General features: G+C 50.5%; 1 protein-coding gene across 1 annotated transcript in view; it reads right to left on the reverse strand.

Moving 5' to 3' along the window:
• Window positions 1–204: 204 nt before the first annotated feature.
• LOC140720288 (alpha-2-macroglobulin-like) overlaps window positions 205–21,493 on the reverse strand; it is a 69,187-nt gene continuing 47,898 nt past the window's right edge. Inside the window, exons 9-18 of the mRNA XM_073035153.1 lie at window positions 21,305–21,416; window positions 20,566–20,675; window positions 19,653–19,811; window positions 18,039–18,266; window positions 15,480–15,543; window positions 7,899–8,038; window positions 5,317–5,466; window positions 4,141–4,292; window positions 3,007–3,112; window positions 205–253 (exon numbers count right to left, since the gene is read on the reverse strand). Coding sequence (XP_072891254.1) covers window positions 3,100–3,112; window positions 4,141–4,292; window positions 5,317–5,466; window positions 7,899–8,038; window positions 15,480–15,543; window positions 18,039–18,266; window positions 19,653–19,811; window positions 20,566–20,675; window positions 21,305–21,416 — 1,128 coding nt within the window. The 3' untranslated portion in view covers window positions 205–253; window positions 3,007–3,099. The remainder of the gene's footprint in view (window positions 254–3,006; window positions 3,113–4,140; window positions 4,293–5,316; window positions 5,467–7,898; window positions 8,039–15,479; window positions 15,544–18,038; window positions 18,267–19,652; window positions 19,812–20,565; window positions 20,676–21,304; window positions 21,417–21,493) is intronic.

A 21,493-nucleotide genomic window follows, 5' to 3' on the forward strand; every position in this document is an offset into this window, starting at 1 on the left:
TCTTGTTTCCCTTACCTTACACAATTCAATATCCTTCTCCTTAGTGAATACTGAAGAAAAGAAATTGTTCAAAATATTCCCCTCCATTTTGGCTCCATACATAGCTGTCCACACTGATTCTCTAAGTCATATTCTCTAAGCTGTAATATTTTCTCTGAAAAGCAATGCAACACCTCCCCTACTTGCCCCTCCGATTCTATCATACCTGAATCAACGACATCCAGGATTGCTTGCTTCTCCACTATTATCGCACCTGAAGCAACGAAATCAGGATTAATTATTTGCCAATCACACCCCTCTTGCAACCGTGTTTCACCACTAGCTACAACATCATTTTTCCAGGTATGAATCCATGCTCTAAGGTCATCCACTTATCTTGCAATGCTCCTAGTATTAAAATAAATGCATTTAAGAAATTCTCCACCTCTTATGCTCTGTTTATCCCTGACGGTGCAAAGAACTTTATTATCTTCTTTTTCTTCCTTCTCCCCTACATCTTCGGTCTGAGCGCTCCCCTTCTCTATCCCCTGCCTATCCTCCCTCACACACTGTCTACTAGCTTTATCTATTTATGAACTAACCTCTTCTCTCCTAGTTGTCTTCAATCTGATTCACACCCCCCCAACCATTCTAGTTTAGAATCTGCCCAGTAGTCTTAGACAATCTCCTCGCCAGGATATTGGTCCCCGTGAGATTCAAGTGCAACCTGTCTTTTTTGTACAGGTCATACCTGCCCTAAAAGAGGTTCCAATGATCCAGAAACTTGAATCCCTGCCCCCTGCTCCAATCCCTCAGCCACGCATTTATCCTCCCCCTCATTCCATTCCTACCCTCACTGTCGCGTGGCACAGGCAGTAATCCCGAGATTACTACTTTGCGGGTCTTCTTCTCAACTGCCTTCCTAACTCCCTATATTCTCCTTTCAGGACCTCTTCCCTTTTCTTACCTATGTCATTGGTACCTATATGTACCACGACCTCTTCTGGCTCCTCACCCTCCCACTTCAGGATATCTTGGACGCGATCAGAAATATCCCGGACCCTGGCACCGGGAGGCAAACTACCATCCGGGTCTGCTGACTGCGTTCACAGAATCGCCTATCTGACCCCTAACTATCGAGTCCCCTCTTCCTTTCCCTACCCCTCTGAGCCACAGGGCCAAACTCTGTGCCGGAGACATGGCAACTGCCGCTTCCCCCAGGTAGGCTGTTCCCCCCAACCGTACTCAAACAGGAGTACTTATTGTCAAGGGGTACAGCCATTTTTATTTTATAAATAAATTTGTTTTATAATAAATGTTATTATCAATTACAGTTAGTTATATTTAATTTAATTATATATTATATTATATTTAAATAAATTAAATATAAATTATATTTTATTATAATAATATAAATAAAACTTTTTTTAGCCAGATAGTAGCATGTCTATGGAAGTCTCTGCAGCAGACGGCGAATCGTTTCCTGATGTCTGGTGTATGGGGCTGAGTGGGATCCTGGATCAGCCATGATGGCATGATGGAGCAGACGATTTTGTTCCCAGGTGATCCCTGAACCTCCAAGCACTCTCAGTCTCTCTGTAATTCAGCGCCCCTTCCCCACCACACACCCTCCCCCCCCCCCACCGGACTCTACTCTCCTCCGTTATAACGTCGGATCTCCGCGGCGATCTCCTCCGTATGATAAGCGACCCAGACAATAGCCCCGGTGGGACATTCGGTGGTGCTGAGACCTCTGCCCCTGTTGAGAGTGGTTATTACTGGGATTCCAGTGAGCTGAGTCACGGATCCTGGGCATCATTCCCAGTTCGGGGGGTGGGAGAAGGATGGCTGCGGTTCTTACCTGTGGGGGACCAGGTTCCAGATCCCGGTCTCCGGGAAGTATTCCCGGACCTTCTCTTCCATGCGAACCATTGCTATTCCGGGCATACAAGCTACCAGGCTGAAGAGGGTACCGGAGAGCCATAATCTAAATGGCACTTGCAATCCGACAGTCAGTACGTGGCCTGGTGGGGAGGTGGTCCCATGGATTAGGTGGTAAAGGGAGGGTGTCCAACGTGTTGAGAGGTGCAGCCACTACATAATTCTCCATTTCTGTGACACAGCCCCTCCCCATCAATGTTCCCCATCTCTATAATTCCCTCAGTCCCTACACACCTCTGCAAGTCTGTGCTTCCCTCCATCTCTTTGCGATCCCGAATGCCTCGATAAACTTTGTCTTTTTGTGAACTGCACTTCCCCCACGGGATCCCTGAACCCCTCTATTACACCATTGCTTCTCCCTAGGGATGACTCGCGTGTCAGAAGCCACCTCCGTGGACCTTTCCCCAGCCAGTGTCAGGGTGGAACTTTGACGATCTGGAAAACGTGCACCGCAGGGAGATTTTTTTTTGGAAAATATCGTGGGGGGGGGGGGGGTCTCCGATTCTTGGCGAGATTCCTTAACCTAGAGTTCGTTCCTGATAGGAACAACGTCCTATGTGTAGGTCTCAGGGAAGTATTCCCGGAATTTTTCCTTCCGGGAGACTCGTTCCTGACCGGGGCGTCAGGACGATCACCAGACAACTTGAGTAACGCTGCTTTAAAACCGCCGGAGTAACATTCCCGTTCAGAGCTGTTTGTTTAGAATAGGACATACCCACCCAACTAATCCCACACCCCAACGTAAATCTATTATTGCAAGGCTGTGGACTTGCACCTCAAGATCGCCCTACACGTCAGCACTGTTCAGGCTCCGCTGTCACCCCTTTACGCTTGATCTTCCATCAGTTCATACTTGACCGGGCTAAACTGCATCGGCCGCTTCCCTGCCCGATTCTGCGTCAGGTATCACCTCGTTCCCTGTCAGCTGTTGGGGCTAAGGGATCCGAAATGGTTGGGAAATGAGAGAGAATGCACAGGTTTGGAGGGGTTAAGGTCCTTTGTTGTGTGACGCCACTAAGTGAGATAATGTCTCTCAGGTGTTGGGGTGTGTGTTTCCATCCAAAAGCCGCCTCACCTCATACTTACTAAAGGAAGTCAGCTCATACCCTCCGTCGTATTCCCGTTGGGTGTAGTAGTCACAGTTCACTGGGACATAATAATCAAAATCAGTGAAGATCTTCAGCCCCATGCCCTGTGGAGAAGGTCAGAGAATCAACGGGATGTCAGAGGTCATGAACCTCACCCTCCTTTCTCACATTCACCTCTTCCACACCTGCTACGAGCGTGTGTGTGAAAATGATATATCTTTTCCTATTTCTTGTCTCCTCTCTCTTTATCTTCCAGTTAGCACATCGGCTTTCCATTCCATCGGCTCTCCCTTTTCTCTCTCTGTCTCCTTTTTGCCAAAGATCTGTCCCTCATCTTTCATTTCCTGCCAGTCTGTTTTCCCATTCTGCCTCTCTCCCTGACCCTCCCCCTCTCAGCTAATCACTCATCTTTCCAAGATCCCCTCCTCTTTCGTGGCTTCTTCTTCCTCCTTCTCTTCTTCTCTGTCCACCTTCATTTTCTCTCTCTCTCTCCTGAAGATCCTCCCTCCACTTTCCTTCCCCGCCTCTCTCTCTCTCTCTCTTTCTCTCTCTCTCTCTCTCTCTCTCTCTCTCTCTCTCTCTCTCTCTCTCTCTCCTCTCTCTCTCTCTCTCTCTCCTCTCTCTCTCTCTCTCTCTCTCTCTCTCTCTCTCTCTCTCTCTCTCCTCTCTCTCTCTCTCTCTCTCTCTCTCTCCCCATCTCCCTCTCCCTCTCTCTCTCTTCCCTTGCACGGTCCTGTTCACTCCCAAATATATCATCACCTTTCCTTCGCTACCTCCCGTCCCTTTATTCCTCTCGCTCTCTTTTCCTCTACCTCTTCTTTATCTTTCTGTCTCTCTCATTCACTTTTTCCCAAAGATCACTTCTCATCTTCTTCTCTGCCTTCCCCATCGCTATTGTATTACTCTCTCCTTCTCTGCTTCTCCTCTTCTCTCTCTTCCCAATGTTTTGTCTACTAAAGCCCTCACGTTCCTCCTTCTTTCCTTGCCACTCTCTCTCTCCCTCCTCCCTCCCTCTCTCTCTCCCAATCCCCCTCCCAACATCCTTCCTTGAATTTCTTCATCTCCCTCTAAACCTCAATCTGTCTCAGTTCGATTATTCTTACTAAACCGGAATTTGTCAAATACGAGATACCTCGAGGAGTCGGTTGACGTCGAAGACCGACTGCCGATCTTCCGGAGCAATCCTGTAGCCCCCCCGTCGTCCGGTTTACAAAACTCGTCATTGTTGTCCCAAATCAGATAATGGTGATCATTGAGATCAGACATTGGCAGGCTGGAGTAGATCTGCAGAGAGAGAGAGAGAAAGGAGGGAGTAAGGAGGGAGACAGATTGTGCAGAGAGAGAAAGAGAGATAGAGAGGGGTAGAGGAAGGGGAGGGAGAGGGAGGAGTAGAAGACAGAAAGGGGGAAAGGAGGAGCGCGAGGTGAAGGATGGGGAGAGAGGAGTATATTCATGATATATGAAGTGTGAGAGTGAGGAGGAAGAGAGAAAGTGGAAGAAAGCGGAGAGACGGGAGCAGAGAGAGAAGGGGAGAGAAAGGGGAGAGAGAGAATGGGAGAAAGGAGGAGATTGGGGAGAGAGGGGGAGAAAGTGGAGAGACGGAAAAGAGAGGGGAGAGAGAAAGGGGAGAGAATGGGAGAAGGGAGAGAGACTGGGGAGAGAGGGGGATTGGGGAGAGGGGAGAAAGTGTCGGGAGAGAGGGAAGGAAGAAGGGAGGGCTGCGAGGGGGGTGAGAGTGGGAGGGGGCGAAAGGTGTGGAGTGAGGGGGAGATGGAGTTAGTGATGAGGGCGAAGATGGGAGAGAATGGAGGAGAGGGTAGACAGAAAGGGATAACGGATCAGAAGGGACAGAGATTGGGAGGAGATGGGAGGGAAGGTGAGTGAGTGAGAGGGTGGCGGGAAAGGCCAGAAAGAGAGATGGAATGGAAAGAGAGGGGGGTGTGAGTAAGAGATCAAGGGTTAGAGAAACGAAAGGGTAGGTCCACAAGTGTGAAAGAGACGGAGGGGGTACTTTAGGATGAGGGAGCAACAAATTTGAGCCCAGCTACGCACTATCAGAGAGCGTCAGTGCGACAAGTTGGCGCGGGAGAAGATGGATTCACCCCCTAACTCCCTCCCTAATCCAGAGGTCAGAGGCCAGGGATGGGGGAGGGAACCTGGGGGTAATTCACCCCCCTCTCCACTCCTTCCGTAACCCACGGGTCAGCTTTACAGGGGATGGGGAGCGGGAACCGGGGCTGATTCGGAACATTTCCTCCCTCGACAATCCAGTGGTCGGAGGAGTGAGGAACGGCGAGCGGGAACTCACGCTGTTAGCTGATAGCTCCTGTTCCGGTCTCAGGAGCAGAACACTCTGATCCACAACTCGGAGTCCGCACAGGGAGCCTGGCTGTGCCCGAAGGTCGACATCGATCGGGGTACCCGGGAGCTCCTCGGAGCCGGAGAATCTGAGCTGCACCTGAGAGAGATACAAAGGGTTTGAGGAAGGGAAGGATCGATCGCCGGCTGGGGTGGAGGCTCCAACGCAGAGGATCGCAAGAGGCTGCAGGAGGTCCGAGAGTCAGCCTGCTCCATTTTGGTACCATCCCTCCCCAAATTCGAGGACGTCTGCAAGAGGTGGTGCCTCGAAAAGGGGAATCCATCACTGAGTACCCCCTCCACATACCCTCTTCTCGTTACTACCATTAGAGAGGAGGAGCAGAAGCCTGAAGAGACACTCTCATCGACTCAGGAACAGCTTCTTCCCCACAACCCTCAGATTTCTGAATGGGCATTGAACCCATGAACACCACAACACTCCCTCTTTTCACTAATCAATAATATTTATATCGTGCACATATAGTCACTTGTTCATATACATTAATAGGTTATGTATTCATTGTCCTGCTGTCTCAAAACAACCGATTTCACAGCAGACCTGAATGCCGCTGATATTCAATCTGATTCTCACTGAGACAGGCAGGGAAAGATCAGCTCGGGTAGGAAGAAAGGGAGGGAGCGATCTGGGGCTGACCACCGAAAGAGGGAGCGTGGTTCAGCATCCTCGGCAAGATCAGGTGATGGAGTACCCGAGACTTCTGCTGGTCTAACAGGAAAAAAAAAAACTAACGAGAACTGGGGCAAACTGTGCAGAAACTATGCAGAGAGAGAGTGAGAGAAAAGAGAAAGAGTGAGTGAGAGAGAGAGTGAGTGAGAGAGAGTGAGAGAGAGAGTGTGTGTGCGTGTGTGTCTGAGAGAGAGAGAGAGAGAGGAGAGAGAGAGAGAGAGAGAGAGAGAGAGAGAGAGAGAGAGAGAGAGAGAGAGAGAGAGAGGAGAGAGGAGAGAGAGAGAGAGAGAGAGAGAGAGAGAGAGAGAGAGAGAGAGAGAGAGCGATCCTGTCTGAGGCACCGCAAAATTGGGCTTTAATGGACTCCGGATCGGGGTCTCTGGAGCTGTTGCCCGGTGTGTGTGGGGGGGGGGGGATGGGGGTGTGCAAGGGGTGTGGGTTGTCGATGCTTTTGCTACTTCTTAGGCAAAGGGATTGGGGGTCAGAAGGCGGCTTTGGGAGCCTCGATGTTTCACGGGGTTTCTTGTTTTGTGGGTGTCTCTGGAGTACGAACTTAAGGTTGTATACTGTATACGTTCTCTGTTATTATATAATGCTCAGAAACTCTGAACTCACGATTGACAGAAGAACTCTGCCTGAGTTTCAACAAGTATCCACAACGACCGGGCAAAGAGGGGTTGGCAAGCGTCTCCCCCCCTCCCCCCCTCCCCTGCACACCGAAATACACACCGGGCACTAAGGAATTCAGAACTAGTCCAGACGAAACAATAACCCCGAAATGACTGCAAGACATTCTGGGAATACCATCATTCCCATAATCTTGATTGAGAAGTTGCAGAACCTGGGCCTCTGTATCTCCCTCTGCAATTGGATCATCGACTTCCTAACCGTAAGACCACAGTCTGTGCGGATTGCCGATAACATCTCCTCCTCACTGACGATCAACACTGGCGCACCTCAGGAGTGTGTGCTGCGCCCACTGCTCTAGTCTCTGTGTACACATGATTGTGTAGCTAGGCATAGCGCAAGTACCATCTACAAAATTTACTGACGATACAATCATTGTTGGAAGAATCTCGGGTGGGCGTACAGGAGTGAGGTATGCCAACTACTGGAATGGTGCCGCAGTAACAACCTGGCGCTCAACGTCAGCAAGACGAAAGAACTGATTGTGGACTTTAGGAAGGACACCATGCCAATCCTCACTGAGGGATCAGAAGTGGAGAGAGTGAGCAGTTTCAAGTTCCTGGGTGTCAAGAGCTTTGAGGATCTGACCTGGTCCCGGCACATTGATGCAGTTATAAAGAAAACAATACAGCGGCTGTACTTTACTAGGGGTTTAAAAGAGATTTGGCATGTCAACAAATAAACTCAAAAACTTCTATAGTTGTACCGTGGAGTGCATTCTCACAGGCTGCATCACTGTCTGGTATGAAGGGGTTACTGCACAGGGCCGAAAGTAGCCGCAGAAGGTTGTAAATCTAGTCAGCTCCATCCTCGGTACCTGTCTACAAAGTACCCAGGATATCTTTAAGGAACGGTGTCTCAGAAAGGCAGCGTCCATTATGAAGGACCTCCTACACCCAGGGCATGCCTCTTTCTCACTGTTACCATCAGGTAGGTGATAGAAGTCTGAAGTCACACACTCAGCGATTGAGGAACAGATTCTTCCCCTCGCCCATCCAATTCCTAAATGGGCATTGAATCGTTGGACACGACCTTACTTTTTACAGGATTTCTGTTTGTGCACGCTTTCGCAAAGCAATGAAGCTCTAATGCTGGGGAGCCAACAGGGAGGGAATGATGTCTGGAAACGGAGAGAGTAAGGAGCCAGGACTTCTCACCTGATTGTGGAAACATTTGGCGACATTGAACTTGATGGTGTCGGCAATGATCTCCCCGTTAGGGAGCGCGGTGAACACCAGGATCCGGGTGACGGGAGACATATCTGCGGTGATCATCTGCCGGAGAGTGAACGATCCCTCTGCGAAAACAGAACGAGTCACGGAGCCAGATCTTAGAAATTGAACCAAAGCAGAGACACGTTCCCGGTCAAAACACCGATCACCAAATCACATACTGTTTCCTGGGCGAGAGACTGACCACCATCACAGGCAGTGATCACCGGTCACAGACACAGATCACAATCAGAAACACCGGTAACAGTCACAAAAAAGGGTCACAAGCATAGACACCGATCACAGACACAGTCACAAACACTGATCACAGTCAGAGACACCAAAAATAGTAACAGACACTGATTAAAAGCACCGAACACAGACACAGGTCACATAAACTGGTCACAGTCACTGACACTGGTCAAATAAACCTGTCACTATCACACACTCCGATCACAGACAGAGAAACCAGTCAGAGTCAAAGACAGACACTGGTCACAGGCACCGGTCCCTGAAACAGATCACAATCACAGACACAGATCACAGTCACAGCCACCAGTCACAGTCAGTGACACCGGTTACAGTCACAGGCATCGGTCACACACACTGACTCTGATTACAATTACAAACACCGGTCACAGTCACAGACACTGGTCGCAGTCTCAGACACCGATCACACTCATAGACACCGGTCACAGTCACAGACACTGGTCGCAGTCTCAGACACCGATCACACTCATAGATTCCGGTCACAGTCTCAGACACTGGTCGCAGTCTCAGACACCGATCACACTCATAGACACCGGTCACAGTCACAGACACCGTTCGCAATCTCAGACACCGATCACCACTCATAGACACCGGTCACAGTCACAGACACTGGTCGCAGTCTCAGACACCGATCACACTCATAGACACCGGTCACAGTCACAGACACTGGTCGCAGTCTCAGACACCGATCACACTCATAGGTTCCGGTCACAGTCTCAGACACCGTTCACAATCCCAGACACCGATCACAGTCACAGACACCGTTCGCAATCCAGACACCGATCACACTCATAGACACCGGTCACAGTCACAGACACTGGTCGCAGTCTCAGACACCGATCACACTCATAGATTCCGGTCACAGTCACAGACACCGTTCACAATCCCAGACACCGATCACAGTCACAGACACCATTCGCAATCCCAGACACCGATCACACTCATAGACACCGGTCACAGTCACAGACACTGGTCGCAGTCTCAGACACTGGTCGCAATCCCAGACACAGATCACAGTCACAGACACCCGTCACACTCATAGACACCCGTCACAGTCACAGGCACTGGTCGCAGTCTCAGACACCAATTACACTCATAGACACTGGTCACAGTCACAGACACCAATTACACTCATAGACACTGGTCGCAGTCTCAGACACCAATTACACTCATAGACACCGGTCACAGTCACAGACTCTGGTCGCAGTCTCAGACACCGATTACACTCATAGACTCCGGTCACAGTCACAGACACTGGTCGCAGTCTCAGACGCCGATCACACTCATAGACACCAGTCACAGTCACAGACACTGGTCGCAGTCTCAGACACCGATCACACTCACAGACACTGGTCACATTCACAGACACTGGTCGCAGTCTCAGACACCCATCACACTCACAGACGCTGGTAGAAGTCTCAGACACTAGCCACCATCGCAGATAAGGGTTACAGTCCCCAGACACCGGTCACAGTCACAGAGACAGACACTAATCACGGGCACAGACAGCAATTATACTGACAGATACTGGCCGAAGGCACAGACAATCATCACAGTCACTGACACCGGTCAAAAGCACCGATCACAGACAGAGACATCGGTGAGAGTCACAGACAGCAGTCACAGACGCCTGTCGGAATCACAGACACCGATCACAGTCACAGACTCTGATAACAGTTACAAACACCTGTCAGAGTCACAGACACCAACACACTCACCGACACCACACAGTCACAGAGACTAGTCGCAGACTAAGACACCATTCACCATAATAGGCATTGATTACAGATACAGACAGATCACAGTCACATTCACGGACTGTGGTCACAGACACGGACACCGATCACAGTCACAGACATCAAACAGTGTCGCAGACCTCCCGCCACAATCACTGGCGCTAGTCACAGACACAGACACCGGCAGTCACAGACACTGGCACCGATCACATTACAGGCACCAGCCAAAGTCACAGAAACTAATCACACTCACGGACACCAGTCACGGTCATAGTCACAGGCACAGACAGCAATCATACAGACACCAGCCGCATGCATAGACAACCATCACAGTCACAGACACGGGTCAAGAACACTGATCACAGACAGAGACACTGATCACATTAACAGTCCACAATCACAACCACCGGTCACAGTCACAAACACGGGTCAAAATCTCCGATCACAAACACCGTCACTGGACTCATAAACAGGTCACAGTCACAGACAACGTCATAGTCACAGACCGATCACAGTCACATACATGGGTCACAGCCACAGACTCCGGTCAAAAACACCCATCACAGACACAGACACTGGTCACATAAACATGTCACAGTCACAGGCACCGAACACAGACACAGACTGACTCCTATCACAGTTATAGACACCGGCCAGAGTCACAGAAACTGATCACAGTCACAGACACCGCTCACACTCAGCGACACCGCTCACAATCATAAGAGAGCAAGCCGCAGGAGCAGAAATAACTCATCTGGTCCATCACACACACAAAATGCTGGTGGAACACAGCAGGCCAGGCGGCATCTATAAGGAACAGTGCTGTCGACGTTTCGGACTGAGACCCTTCGTCAGGACTAACTGAAAGGAAAGATAGTAAGAGATTTGAACCATGTTAGTATCTCTAACCATGTTAGTAACTTTCCTGTAATACCATTAGCTCTTAACTTGGTAAGCAGCTTCAGCTTTGGCACCTTGTCAAAGGCCTTCTGAAAGTCCAAATATACAACATCCAACGCATCCACTTTATATATCCTACTTGTAATCTCCTCAAAGAATCCCAACAGGTTCATCAGGCAGGATTCTTCCTACATGAAGGAAACCATGCTGACTTCCTACAACCTTGTCTTTTGTCACTAAGTACCCCATCATCTCATAAATAAAAATTAACTCTAACATCTTCCCAACCACTGAGGTCAGGCTAAGTGGTCCATAATTTCCTTACTGCTGCCTTCTGCCCTTCTAAAGAGTGGAGTGACATTTGCAATTTTTCAGTCCTCTGGCACCATGTCAGAGTTCAATGATTTTTGGAAAATCATTTCTAGTGTCACCACAATCTCTAACGCCACATCTTTCGGACCCCTAGGTTGCAGTTCATCTGGTCAGTGTAACTTACGTACACGAGGAAACCTGCTGATGCTGGAAATTCAAGCAACACACACAAAATGCTGGTGGAACACAGCAGGCCAGGCAGCATCTGTAGGGAAAAGCGCTGTCGACGTTTTGGGCCGAGACCCTTCGTCAGGACTAACTGAAAAGAAAGATAGTAAGATTTTGAAAGTTGGAGGGGGAGGGGAAATGCGAAATGATAGGAGAAGACTGGAGGGGGGTGTGGTGGAGCTGAGAGCCGGAAAGGTGATTGGCAAAAGGGATACAGAGCTGGAGAAGGGAAAGGATCATGGGACGGGAGGCCTCGGGAGACAGAAAGGGGCAGGGGAGCACCAGAGGGAGAAAGAGGACAGACGGAGTGATGGACAGAAAGAGAGAAAAAAAGGAGGGGGGGAAACTAAATATATCAGCGAAGGGGTAAGGAGGGGAGGAGAGGCATTAACGAAAGACAATGTTCATGCCATCAGGTTGGAGGCTACCCAGCCGGTATATAAGGTGTTGTTCCTCCAACCTGAGTGTGGCTTCGTCTGACAGTAGAGGAGTCCATGGATAGACATATCAGAATGGGAATGGGACATGGAATTAAAATGTGCGGCCACTGGGAGATCCTGCTTTCTCTGGCGGACAGAGCGTAGGGGTTCAGAGAAACGGTCTCCCAGTCTGCGTCGGGTCTCACCAATATATAAAAGGCCACACCGGGAGCACCGGACGCAGTATACCACACCAGCCGACTCACAGGTGAAGTGTCGCCTCACCTGGATGGACTGTCTGGGGCCCTGAATGGTGGTGAGGGAGGAAGTGTAAGGGCAGGTGGAGCACTTGTTCCGTTTACAAGGATAAGTGCCAGGAGGGAGATCGGTGGGAAGGGATGGGGGGGATGAATGGACAAGGGAGTTGAGTAGGGAGCGATCCCTGCGGAAAGCAGAAATGGGGGGGGGGGAAGATGTGCTTGGTAGTGGGAGCCTGTTGGAGGTGGCGGAAGTTACGGAGAATTATAAGTTGGACCCGCCTTTTGGTATTTTAGTTTTTGAGCACCCACTTCTCTTCCTTCACACACGACAATATCGGGCACACTGCTAATGTCTTTCACAGTGAAGACTGATGCCAAATACTCATTTGGTTCGTCAGCCATCTCCTTGTCCTCCCGTTATAATCTCTCCTGCCTTATTTTCTAACGGTCTTCTGTCCGCTCAATTCCTCTTTTATTTTTAACAAACTTGTAAAAACTATTCACTTTGATATTGTTCGCTAGCTTGCTATCAGATTTTATCTTATCCCTTGTACTGATATTTTTCTGTTCTGCTCTCTCTAGGTTTTTAAAAAACTTCCCAGTCCTCTATCTTCCCACTAGTTTTTGCTTCTTTGTTGTATGCCTTGTCACCGGTCACCAGACACAGTCACCGGACACAGACACAGTCACCGGTCACAGTCACAGACTCCGAACGCAGTCACAGACACCGGTCACAGACACAGTCACCGGTCACTCTCACAGACACTGATACCGGTCACAGACACAGTCACCGGACACAGTCACAGACACAGTCACCGGTCCACAGTCACAAACACAGTCACCGGTCACTGTCACAGACTCCGAACGCAGTCACAGTCCACCGGACACAGACACAGTCACCGTTCACAGTCGCAGTCACCATTCAGAGTCACAGACACAGTCACCGGTCACAGTCACAGACTCCGAACGCAGTCACAGACACCGGTCACAGACACAGTCACCGGTCACTCTCACAGACACTGATACCGGTCACAGACACAGTCACCGGACACAGACACAGTCACCGGACACAGTCACAGACACAGTCACCGGTCACTGTCACAGTCACCATTCAGAGTCACAGACACAGTCACGGTCACAGTCACAGACTCCGAACGCAGTCACAGACACCGGTCACAGACACAGTCACGGTCACTCTCACAGACACTGATACCGTTCACAGTCGCAGTCACCATTCAGAGTCACAGACACAGTCACCGGTCACAGACACAGTCACCGGTCACTCTCACAGACACTGATACCGTTCACAGTCGCAGTCACCATTCAGAGTCACAGACACAGTCACCGGTCACAGTCACAGACTCCGAACGCAGTCACAGACACCGGTCACAGACACAGTCACCGGACACAGTCACAGACTCCGATCGCAGTCACAGACACCGGTCACAGACACAGTCACCGTTCACAGTCGCAGTCACCATTCAGAGGTCACAGACACAGTCACCGGTCACAGTCACAGACTCCGAACGCAGTCACAGACACCGGTCACAGACCACAGTCACCGGACACAGTCACAGACTCCGAACGCAGTCACAGACACCGGTCACAGACACAGTCACCGGTCACTCTCACAGACACTGATACCGGTCACAGACACAGTCACCGGACACAGACACAGTCACCGGACACAGTCACAGACACAGTCACCGGTCACTGTCACAGTCACCATTCAGAGTCACAGACACAGTCACCGGTCACAGTCATAGACTCCGAACGCAGTCACAGACACCGGTCACCAGACACAGTCACCGGTCACTCTCACAGACACTGATACCGTTCACAGTCGCAGTCACCATTCAGAGTCACAGACACAGTCACCGGTCACAGACACAGTCACCGGTCACTCTCACAGACACTGATACCGTTCACAGTCGCAGTCACAGACACCGGTCACAGGACACAGTCACCCGGTCACTCTCACAGACACTGATACCGTTCACAGTCGCAGTCACCATTCAGAGTCACAGACACAGTCACCGGTCACAGTCACAGACTCCGAACGCAGTCACAGACACCGGTCACAGACACAGTCACCGGACACAGTCACAGACTCCGATCGCAGTCACAGACACCGGTCACAGACACAGTCACCAGTCACTGTCACAGTCACTGGTCACAGTCACAGACTCCGATCGCAGTCACAGACACCGGTCACAGACACAGTCACCGGACACAGTCACAGACTCCGATCGCAGTCACAGACACCGGTCACAGACACAGTCACCGGTCACTGTCACAGTCACTGGTCACAGTCACAGACTCCGATCGCAGTCAGAGACACCGGTCACAGTCACAGTCACCGGTCACAGTCCACAGTCACTGGTCACAGTCACAGACACAGTCACAGACTCCGATCGCAGTCACAGACACCGGTCACAGACACAGTCACCGGTCACAGTCACAGTCACTGGTCACAGTCACCGGTCACAGTCACAGTCACTGGTCACAGTCACAGACTCCGATCGCAGTCACAGACACCGGTCAAAAACACCGATCACAGACACAAACACTGCTCAAAAACAGATCACATTCATATACACCAGTCACAGTCACAGAGACTGAACACAGTCACAGTCACTGATCACAGACACTGACACCGATCACAGATTACAGACACCGGTCAGCGTCACAGAAAATGAGCACAGTCACAGACACAAATCACACTCACAGACATTGATCAGAGATACAGACACCTATCACAGATGTAGGCACCAATCTCAGACACAGACACTGGTCACAGACGGGTCACAAAACAGGCACCTATCTCAGACACAGACATCGGTCATAGGCGCAGACACAGAACACAGACACAGACAGCACCACAGTTACAGAAACCGATCACAGATCCAAACACCGTTTACAGTCACAGACACGGACACCTGTCACTGTCATAGATACCACAACAGTCACAAACACCGGGTGCAGACGCAGACACCGGTCACAGTCATGCACATCAATCACAGACACAGAAACCAGTCACATTCACAGAGAACTTTCACAGTCACACATTCCAATCACAGGCACATATACCGATTACAGACACCATTCTCAATCACAGACCGGTTACATCACAGACACCATTCACAGACATAGATCACGGGCACTGGTCACGATCTCTGGTCACAATCATAGACTTCCTGTGAACTCCTGCACAACCCCTTCACTTGGACTCCTGTGACAAACACAGCTTCCTTCCCACCCCCCCCCCCCACCTTCCCGTGGACACCAGAGGTCCCATTCCCGTCTGTTTTCCGGGTCATTCCAACAGTTCTGCGGTCCGTTCCGATCGGGTTCCGTGACTGTGGAAGTTCGCCACGTCCCACCGATGCCCCACTTTCCTACCTTCCGTCCCTTCAATGGATTGTGAGCTCTTCTCAAAGCTGATGATCTTCCCTCTCGCCATCGCCTGCAGAACAGATGACAGATAATGACTAGAGCTTGGACAAGTGGTCTCGTAAAAGAGGAGAAAGAGGGAGGGGAAGTGTTGACACTCGGGGGTGGTAAGTTGGTCTGGTACAGGAGGAGAGGAGAGAGAGAGGAGGTGGAGTTGGCCTTCGAGGTTGGACAAGTGGTTTGGTACAGGAGGGGAGGAGAGAGGGAGAGGACAGGTGTTGTTCCCTGGAGGTTGCACACGTGCTCTGGTGCAGGAGGGTAGGAGAGAGATAGAGAAAGGGGGTTGTTTTGACCTTCGAGTTTGGACAAGTTTTCTGGTATAGGAGGGGAGGAGAGAGAGACTGAGAAGTGCTAACCCTAATGCGAGATAGGAGCGAGCAGAGAGAGAGGGTAAAGGTGTTGCCCCTCGAGGTCGGACGAGTAGTCTCGTATAAGAAGGGCAAAGGAGAAAGAGTGGGATGTGTTGACCTCCAGGTTATGCGACTAGTTTGGTACAGAAGTGGACGGGAGAGGGTCCCTTTGTCCCTTCTAGGTTGAACAAGCGGCAGAGTACTGGAGCGGATGGGAGAGATAGGGAGGGGGAGATATTGTACTCTAGGTAGGACAAGTTGTCTAGTACAGGAGGGGAGGAGAGAGAGGGGGAATGTTGTTGACCCCAGTGGTTGTCCAAGTTGTGAGGCGCAATGGGGTTACCGTGCGATGTTAGGCACTGAGGGAGGTGGATTCCGGAGAGGAAGCCATTTATTATCAGAGAGTTGGTTGCAGAGACAGAGAAGGAATGCTGTTCTCACTAGCGTATGAACAGATTGGGTCTGTGATTCATTTTTTGGGAGCAGGGAGGGCGCGATATGATTAAAAAGCAGAAGAGAAGCATTTCTCTCTCTCTCTCTCTCCCTCCACCCCTCCTGAACAAGACCATTTGTCCAAACCTCGAGGGGACAACACCACCCTCTCTGTCCTCCTCTCCTGTACCTGGAGAATTTTGAATTGGTGGGGAAGGAACGTAAATATTAGAACCTGTTGCAGGGCGGTTGGGTGGGGTGATATTATTGAGACATTGAAAATTCTGAGGGGATTATGCGGATGATATCTCTGCTGTATGGTTTGGAAGGTGTGACCTCTGAGACGAGGTAGCAGCCCTATAAAACCCTGATTGGACCACAGTTAGACTATTATGTTCAGTTCTGCTCGCGTCATTACAGGCAGAATGTGGAAGCTTCAGAGAGGGTGCAGAGGAGATAAACCAAAATTCTGTCTGGTTTAGAAAGGGAGCAAAGGAAATTCACCAAGATGATGTCTGGATTAGAGAGGGTGCAGAGGAGATTCACCAAAATTCTGTCTGGTTTAGAAAGGGAGCAAAGGAAATTCACCCAGATGATGTCTGGATTAGAGAGGGTGCAGAGGAGATTCACCAAAATTCTGTCTGGTTTAGAAAGGGAGCAAAGGAAATTCATCCAGATGATGTCTGGATTAGAGAGGGTGCAGAGGAGATTTCCCAAAATGCTGTCTGGATTAGAAAGCATGTCTTATGGGAATAGGTTGAGCTCCATAAAACCCTGATTAGACCACACATGGAGTATTGTGCACAGTTCTGGTCGCCTCGTTACAGGAAGGATGTGGAACCTTTCGAGAGGATGCAGATGAGATTTACCAAAATGCAGCCTGATTTAGAGAGGGTGCAGAGGACCTTTACCAGGATAATGCCTGGATGAAAGAGGGTGTAGGGGAGCTTTACCAGGATGCTGCCTGGTTTAGAGAGGGTGTGGGGCGATTTGCGAAAATAGTGTCTGGATTAGAGATGGTATAGAGGAGATTTATCAGGATGCTGCCTGGATGGGGGAACATGTCTTATGAGGATCTGCTGAGCGAGCTCGGGCTTTTCTCCATAGAGCGAAGGAGAATGAGATATGAGCTGACAGAAGTGTACAAGATAATAGGATGTATAGATCAACTGAACTTTTCCCAGGGTGGAAATGATTGATGTCGGGGGCATAAGTTCCTGATGATTGGAGAAAAGTATAGTACGGGATGTCAAACGTAAGGGTTTACACAGAGAGTGGGGAATGTGTGGAACACCCTGTCCGGGACGGTGGTAGAGATAGATTCATTAGGGATATTTAGGAGATTCGTCGATAGGCACATTGATGATAGAAAAACGGAGGATTTTGAGAAGGAAATGGTTAGATCGATCTTGAGGTAGGTTTAGAGGTCGGACCAACGTTGTGGGACGAAGGACGTACGCTGGGCTATTACGTTCTCTGAGCTCTATCCACTGTTTCGAAGGAAGTTGGAGGAGCGAACGTCGGGGTGTATAGAAGAGGGCGAAAACGCACTGTGGTTGACGTTGAGTCGAGTGGAAGAGGTAGGCTGCGACGAGGGAAGTGATCGGTTCTGGGACCATTCACTCAGAGAGATTGGTTTGGGTTATGGAATGGTGTGAGGCGCAAGGGCGAGGCGTGAGGCCTCGAGGGGCGCTGGGCGGGCGGGGAAGAGCAGATCGAGCCTCACCAACTGGAACACCTCCAGATCGAGAGATCCGCCGTCTGGAAGAACTTTGATGATGTAACTAATCGGCATCTCCAGAGCGAACGTGCACGGCAGCTCCCTCTGACGACTCATGATGGACAGGAAGCTGTTGGACTTGGAGTAGAACCGCTTGACTGAGTGCCGGGCGTGAGAGTGGCTGGGGAGCCGGGGAGAGTGGTAATTGTCCTCAGGCTGAAGATGATAAATGGCCTAGGGAGAACAGAATACACACGCCGTCATCGGTATTTGGGCCTGACTTGGACACCAGGAAGGAACACAAGAAATATTCGATGGCAACGCATCCCAGCGTCCGTCCCGAGAGAGAGAGAGGGCATGGCATCGTTGCATCTGTGCCAAGATGGGACTTCGCTATGCCCCAGAGCAACACACATAAAACGCTGAAGAAACTCGTTGTCCAGGGATGAGACTAAACAATGGACATTTCGGACCCAGACTCTTCTTCAGGACTGGAATGGAAGGGAGAAGACGCCAGAATAAGAAGATGGGAGGAGGAGGAATAGGGCGAGAGAGAAGGTGATAGGTGAAGGCCAGTAGTGGGGGAGAGGTCTGAAGTAAGAAGCCAGGAAGTGATTGGTGGAATAGCCAAAGGGTTAAAAGAAGAAGAAATCTGATGGGAGAGGAGGTTAGACCTTGGGATCAAGGATAGGAGGAAGGACACCAGTTGGAGGTGATAGACAGGGATGAGCAGAGGGAAAGAAGATGCCCTGCGAAGCCTGAGAACATTACATCGAAGTGAGAGGTGGACACTCCACATGGTAGTGTAGCAGGCCTCACTCCACATGGTAGTGTAGCAAGCCTCACACCAATTCTAACGCCTGTGGATTATGGGAGGGTGCCGGGACCCCTCCGGCACCCTCCCATAATCCACAGGCGTTAGAATTGGAGGTGGCGCTCGAAGCGCCTGGATTATGCGCCCGGGAATTGTGGCGACATTTGCCGGCACCACTGAGCGCATCCTGGGAAAGTGTTGGTCATCGAGGAAAGCGACGGTGTTTATCGTAGGTGACGCTGAATATCACTCTGAGGGAGTTGAGGATCAACGCTGAGGCAGATCGACGCACTGCGAGGTGTCGCCGAATCTCAGACGCCGCACAAAGAGAGAGAATGGTCTCGTATCATTGACCAACCATCCTAGTCACTTCCTTTACCTCATAGTGCCTCAGATTGACCCTCAACTCTCTCAATCCCTCTCTCTCAGAGTGACCGTCCATACTAGCAGAGTCCCTCTCTCCTCTCAGAGTGACCTCAACTCACTCAGAGTCCCTCTTCCTCCCTTCAGGGCGACCAGCTTCATTCAATTTTTCCGTCAGGTTGACTCTCAACTCCACCAGAGCCCCTATCCCTCCCCTCAGAATGATCCTCACCTCATTCAGTGAGTCACTCAGATTGATCCTCAACTCTCTCAATCCCTCTTTCCTTCAGTGATTCCAAACTCCCTCAAACCCTCTCCCTCACCTCCAAAAGACCCTCACACTCATTGTCCATCTACACCCCCTCAGAAGGACCATCCAACATCCTCGCATCCCAGAATGACACCCCCACCCCACCCTCCAGATAATCCCATTCCGGACTCACCATGAAGGACACCTCGTCTTCCCATTCAGAGGTGTCGAGGACGAAGGTTCCCTCTCCTTGGTCATCGACGAGAATCTCTTGCGCCCCGGGATTGAACGAGTTGAACAGGTACACTTTCACTCTTGGCATTGGTTTCCCTGTGGCCAACTTGATCACCACCTGCCAGCAGAGAATGACTACTCTTTGAGATTGATAGGGGATAAAGGATCACATGGGCAGTGAGAAAGTTAACCTTCTTCTGTTTTTGATCTAATTACCGGAGATTTGGTGCCACTTGACCCTGCCAGTTTGAAATAGCCCATGTTTCACCGACACCACTTGGATTAACTAACCGGTTGTGCACTGGAGGGCATCATCAGTAACGTAACCCAGTTATTCAGGTCTTTAAACATAAGACTCCCTCGTCCGTGCCACCCAGTCATGGATGATGAGGGCTAGCTTGCGTTTGTTTCTCCCCATGAACTAAGATAATGAAAGGCCTGTCCACTACAAAGGTTAGGGTATTTTAGACCGCCTTATTTGGTTTAATTTTGACCATTTCGAGAGTTGATTTGGTTTTGTCGCCTATGTAATAGGCTTCAGCTCCAAGTAAGCTGCAAATTTCCTACCAAAGCCTCAGAATGCAGGGGCGTCCATTGAGAATAGAGATGAGGAGGGATGTCTTTAGACCGAGGGTGGTGAATCTGTGGAGCGGATTGCCAGGGACGTCTGTGAAGGTCAAGTCTCTGGGTATATTTAAAGCTGATGCTGAGAAGTTCTGGATTAGTCACGGTCAAAGATTACGGGGAGAAGGAAGGAGACTGGGGTTGAGAGGGACGACGGAATGGTAAGTCAGACTCGATGGGCCAAAGGGCCTAACTGCCTCCTATCTCAGTGCTGTCGAACCTGTCTCTCAGTGTTGGTTCATCTCTACCTTTCCAGACAACGGGAGTCCTCTCTTGTAGTACATTCCAATGTCTTCAAAGTGGATCTTCGTGACCTCCGAGGCAATCGAGCAGAATGCTGACTTTTCCCTCCTAATTCCTGTGGAGGGATTTGAGTGCTGGATTACCGACTGCCCTGGGAGCCCAGTCGCGGTGCTGGTGTGTCGACAGATGTAGGATGTTAAGGAGGAAGTTAGTCACTGGCGAAGAGTCGCGCGAGAGGGGGGAAACAGGTGAGCCTGGCATCGGGAACAGACAGTGAGCCGGACGGGAGGATGAGATGAGATTGTGGGGTGTCAGGGGGAGGGAGGGAAGGGACAGAGAGAGAGAGGGATGTGAGGCATGGACAAAGAGAGAGAATGAGAAGTAAAGAGACTGCGAGAGAGAGAAACGGGGAAAAGAGATGGAACGGGGGAGAGGGTGAGGGATAAAGCAGAGATTGATAGGTTTGATTAGGCAGGTCACGGTAGGATTCAGAGAGATGGCTGGACATTGGAGCTGAGAGCGAAATTGGATCAGCCACGATGAAATGGAGGATGAGACTCGATGGGCCAATTCTGCTCCTTCACCTTCTGGTCTCGGGGATCAGGAGGGAGAGAGTGTGAAACGGTGTGGCATGCAAGAGGTTGGAACAGAGACGGGCGAGAGAGGTAAGGGGTCTGGGAAAGACACTCAGGAGGAGGTGGTGTACGTAATATGAACGATGATTACCCCCTCCCAGGCCCTGACCTGTCCCATCCTCCTCCAGGATGAAGTGTGCGCGGATTTCGTTGTTCCAATTCCTTCTCATTCGGAACAGAGCGGTGGCGAGATCCCGGGAGATGCAGCCGTCATTGTCCGTCTGAGGGGTAACACAGGGGCGGGCGGTGAGACTAAGGGGAAGGAACTGGGGGCTGGGCAAACACTCGTCATACATTT

This window comes from Hemitrygon akajei, unplaced genomic scaffold (assembly GCF_048418815.1).
Source record: "Hemitrygon akajei unplaced genomic scaffold, sHemAka1.3 Scf000039, whole genome shotgun sequence".
NCBI lineage: Eukaryota > Metazoa > Chordata > Chondrichthyes > Myliobatiformes > Dasyatidae > Hemitrygon > Hemitrygon akajei.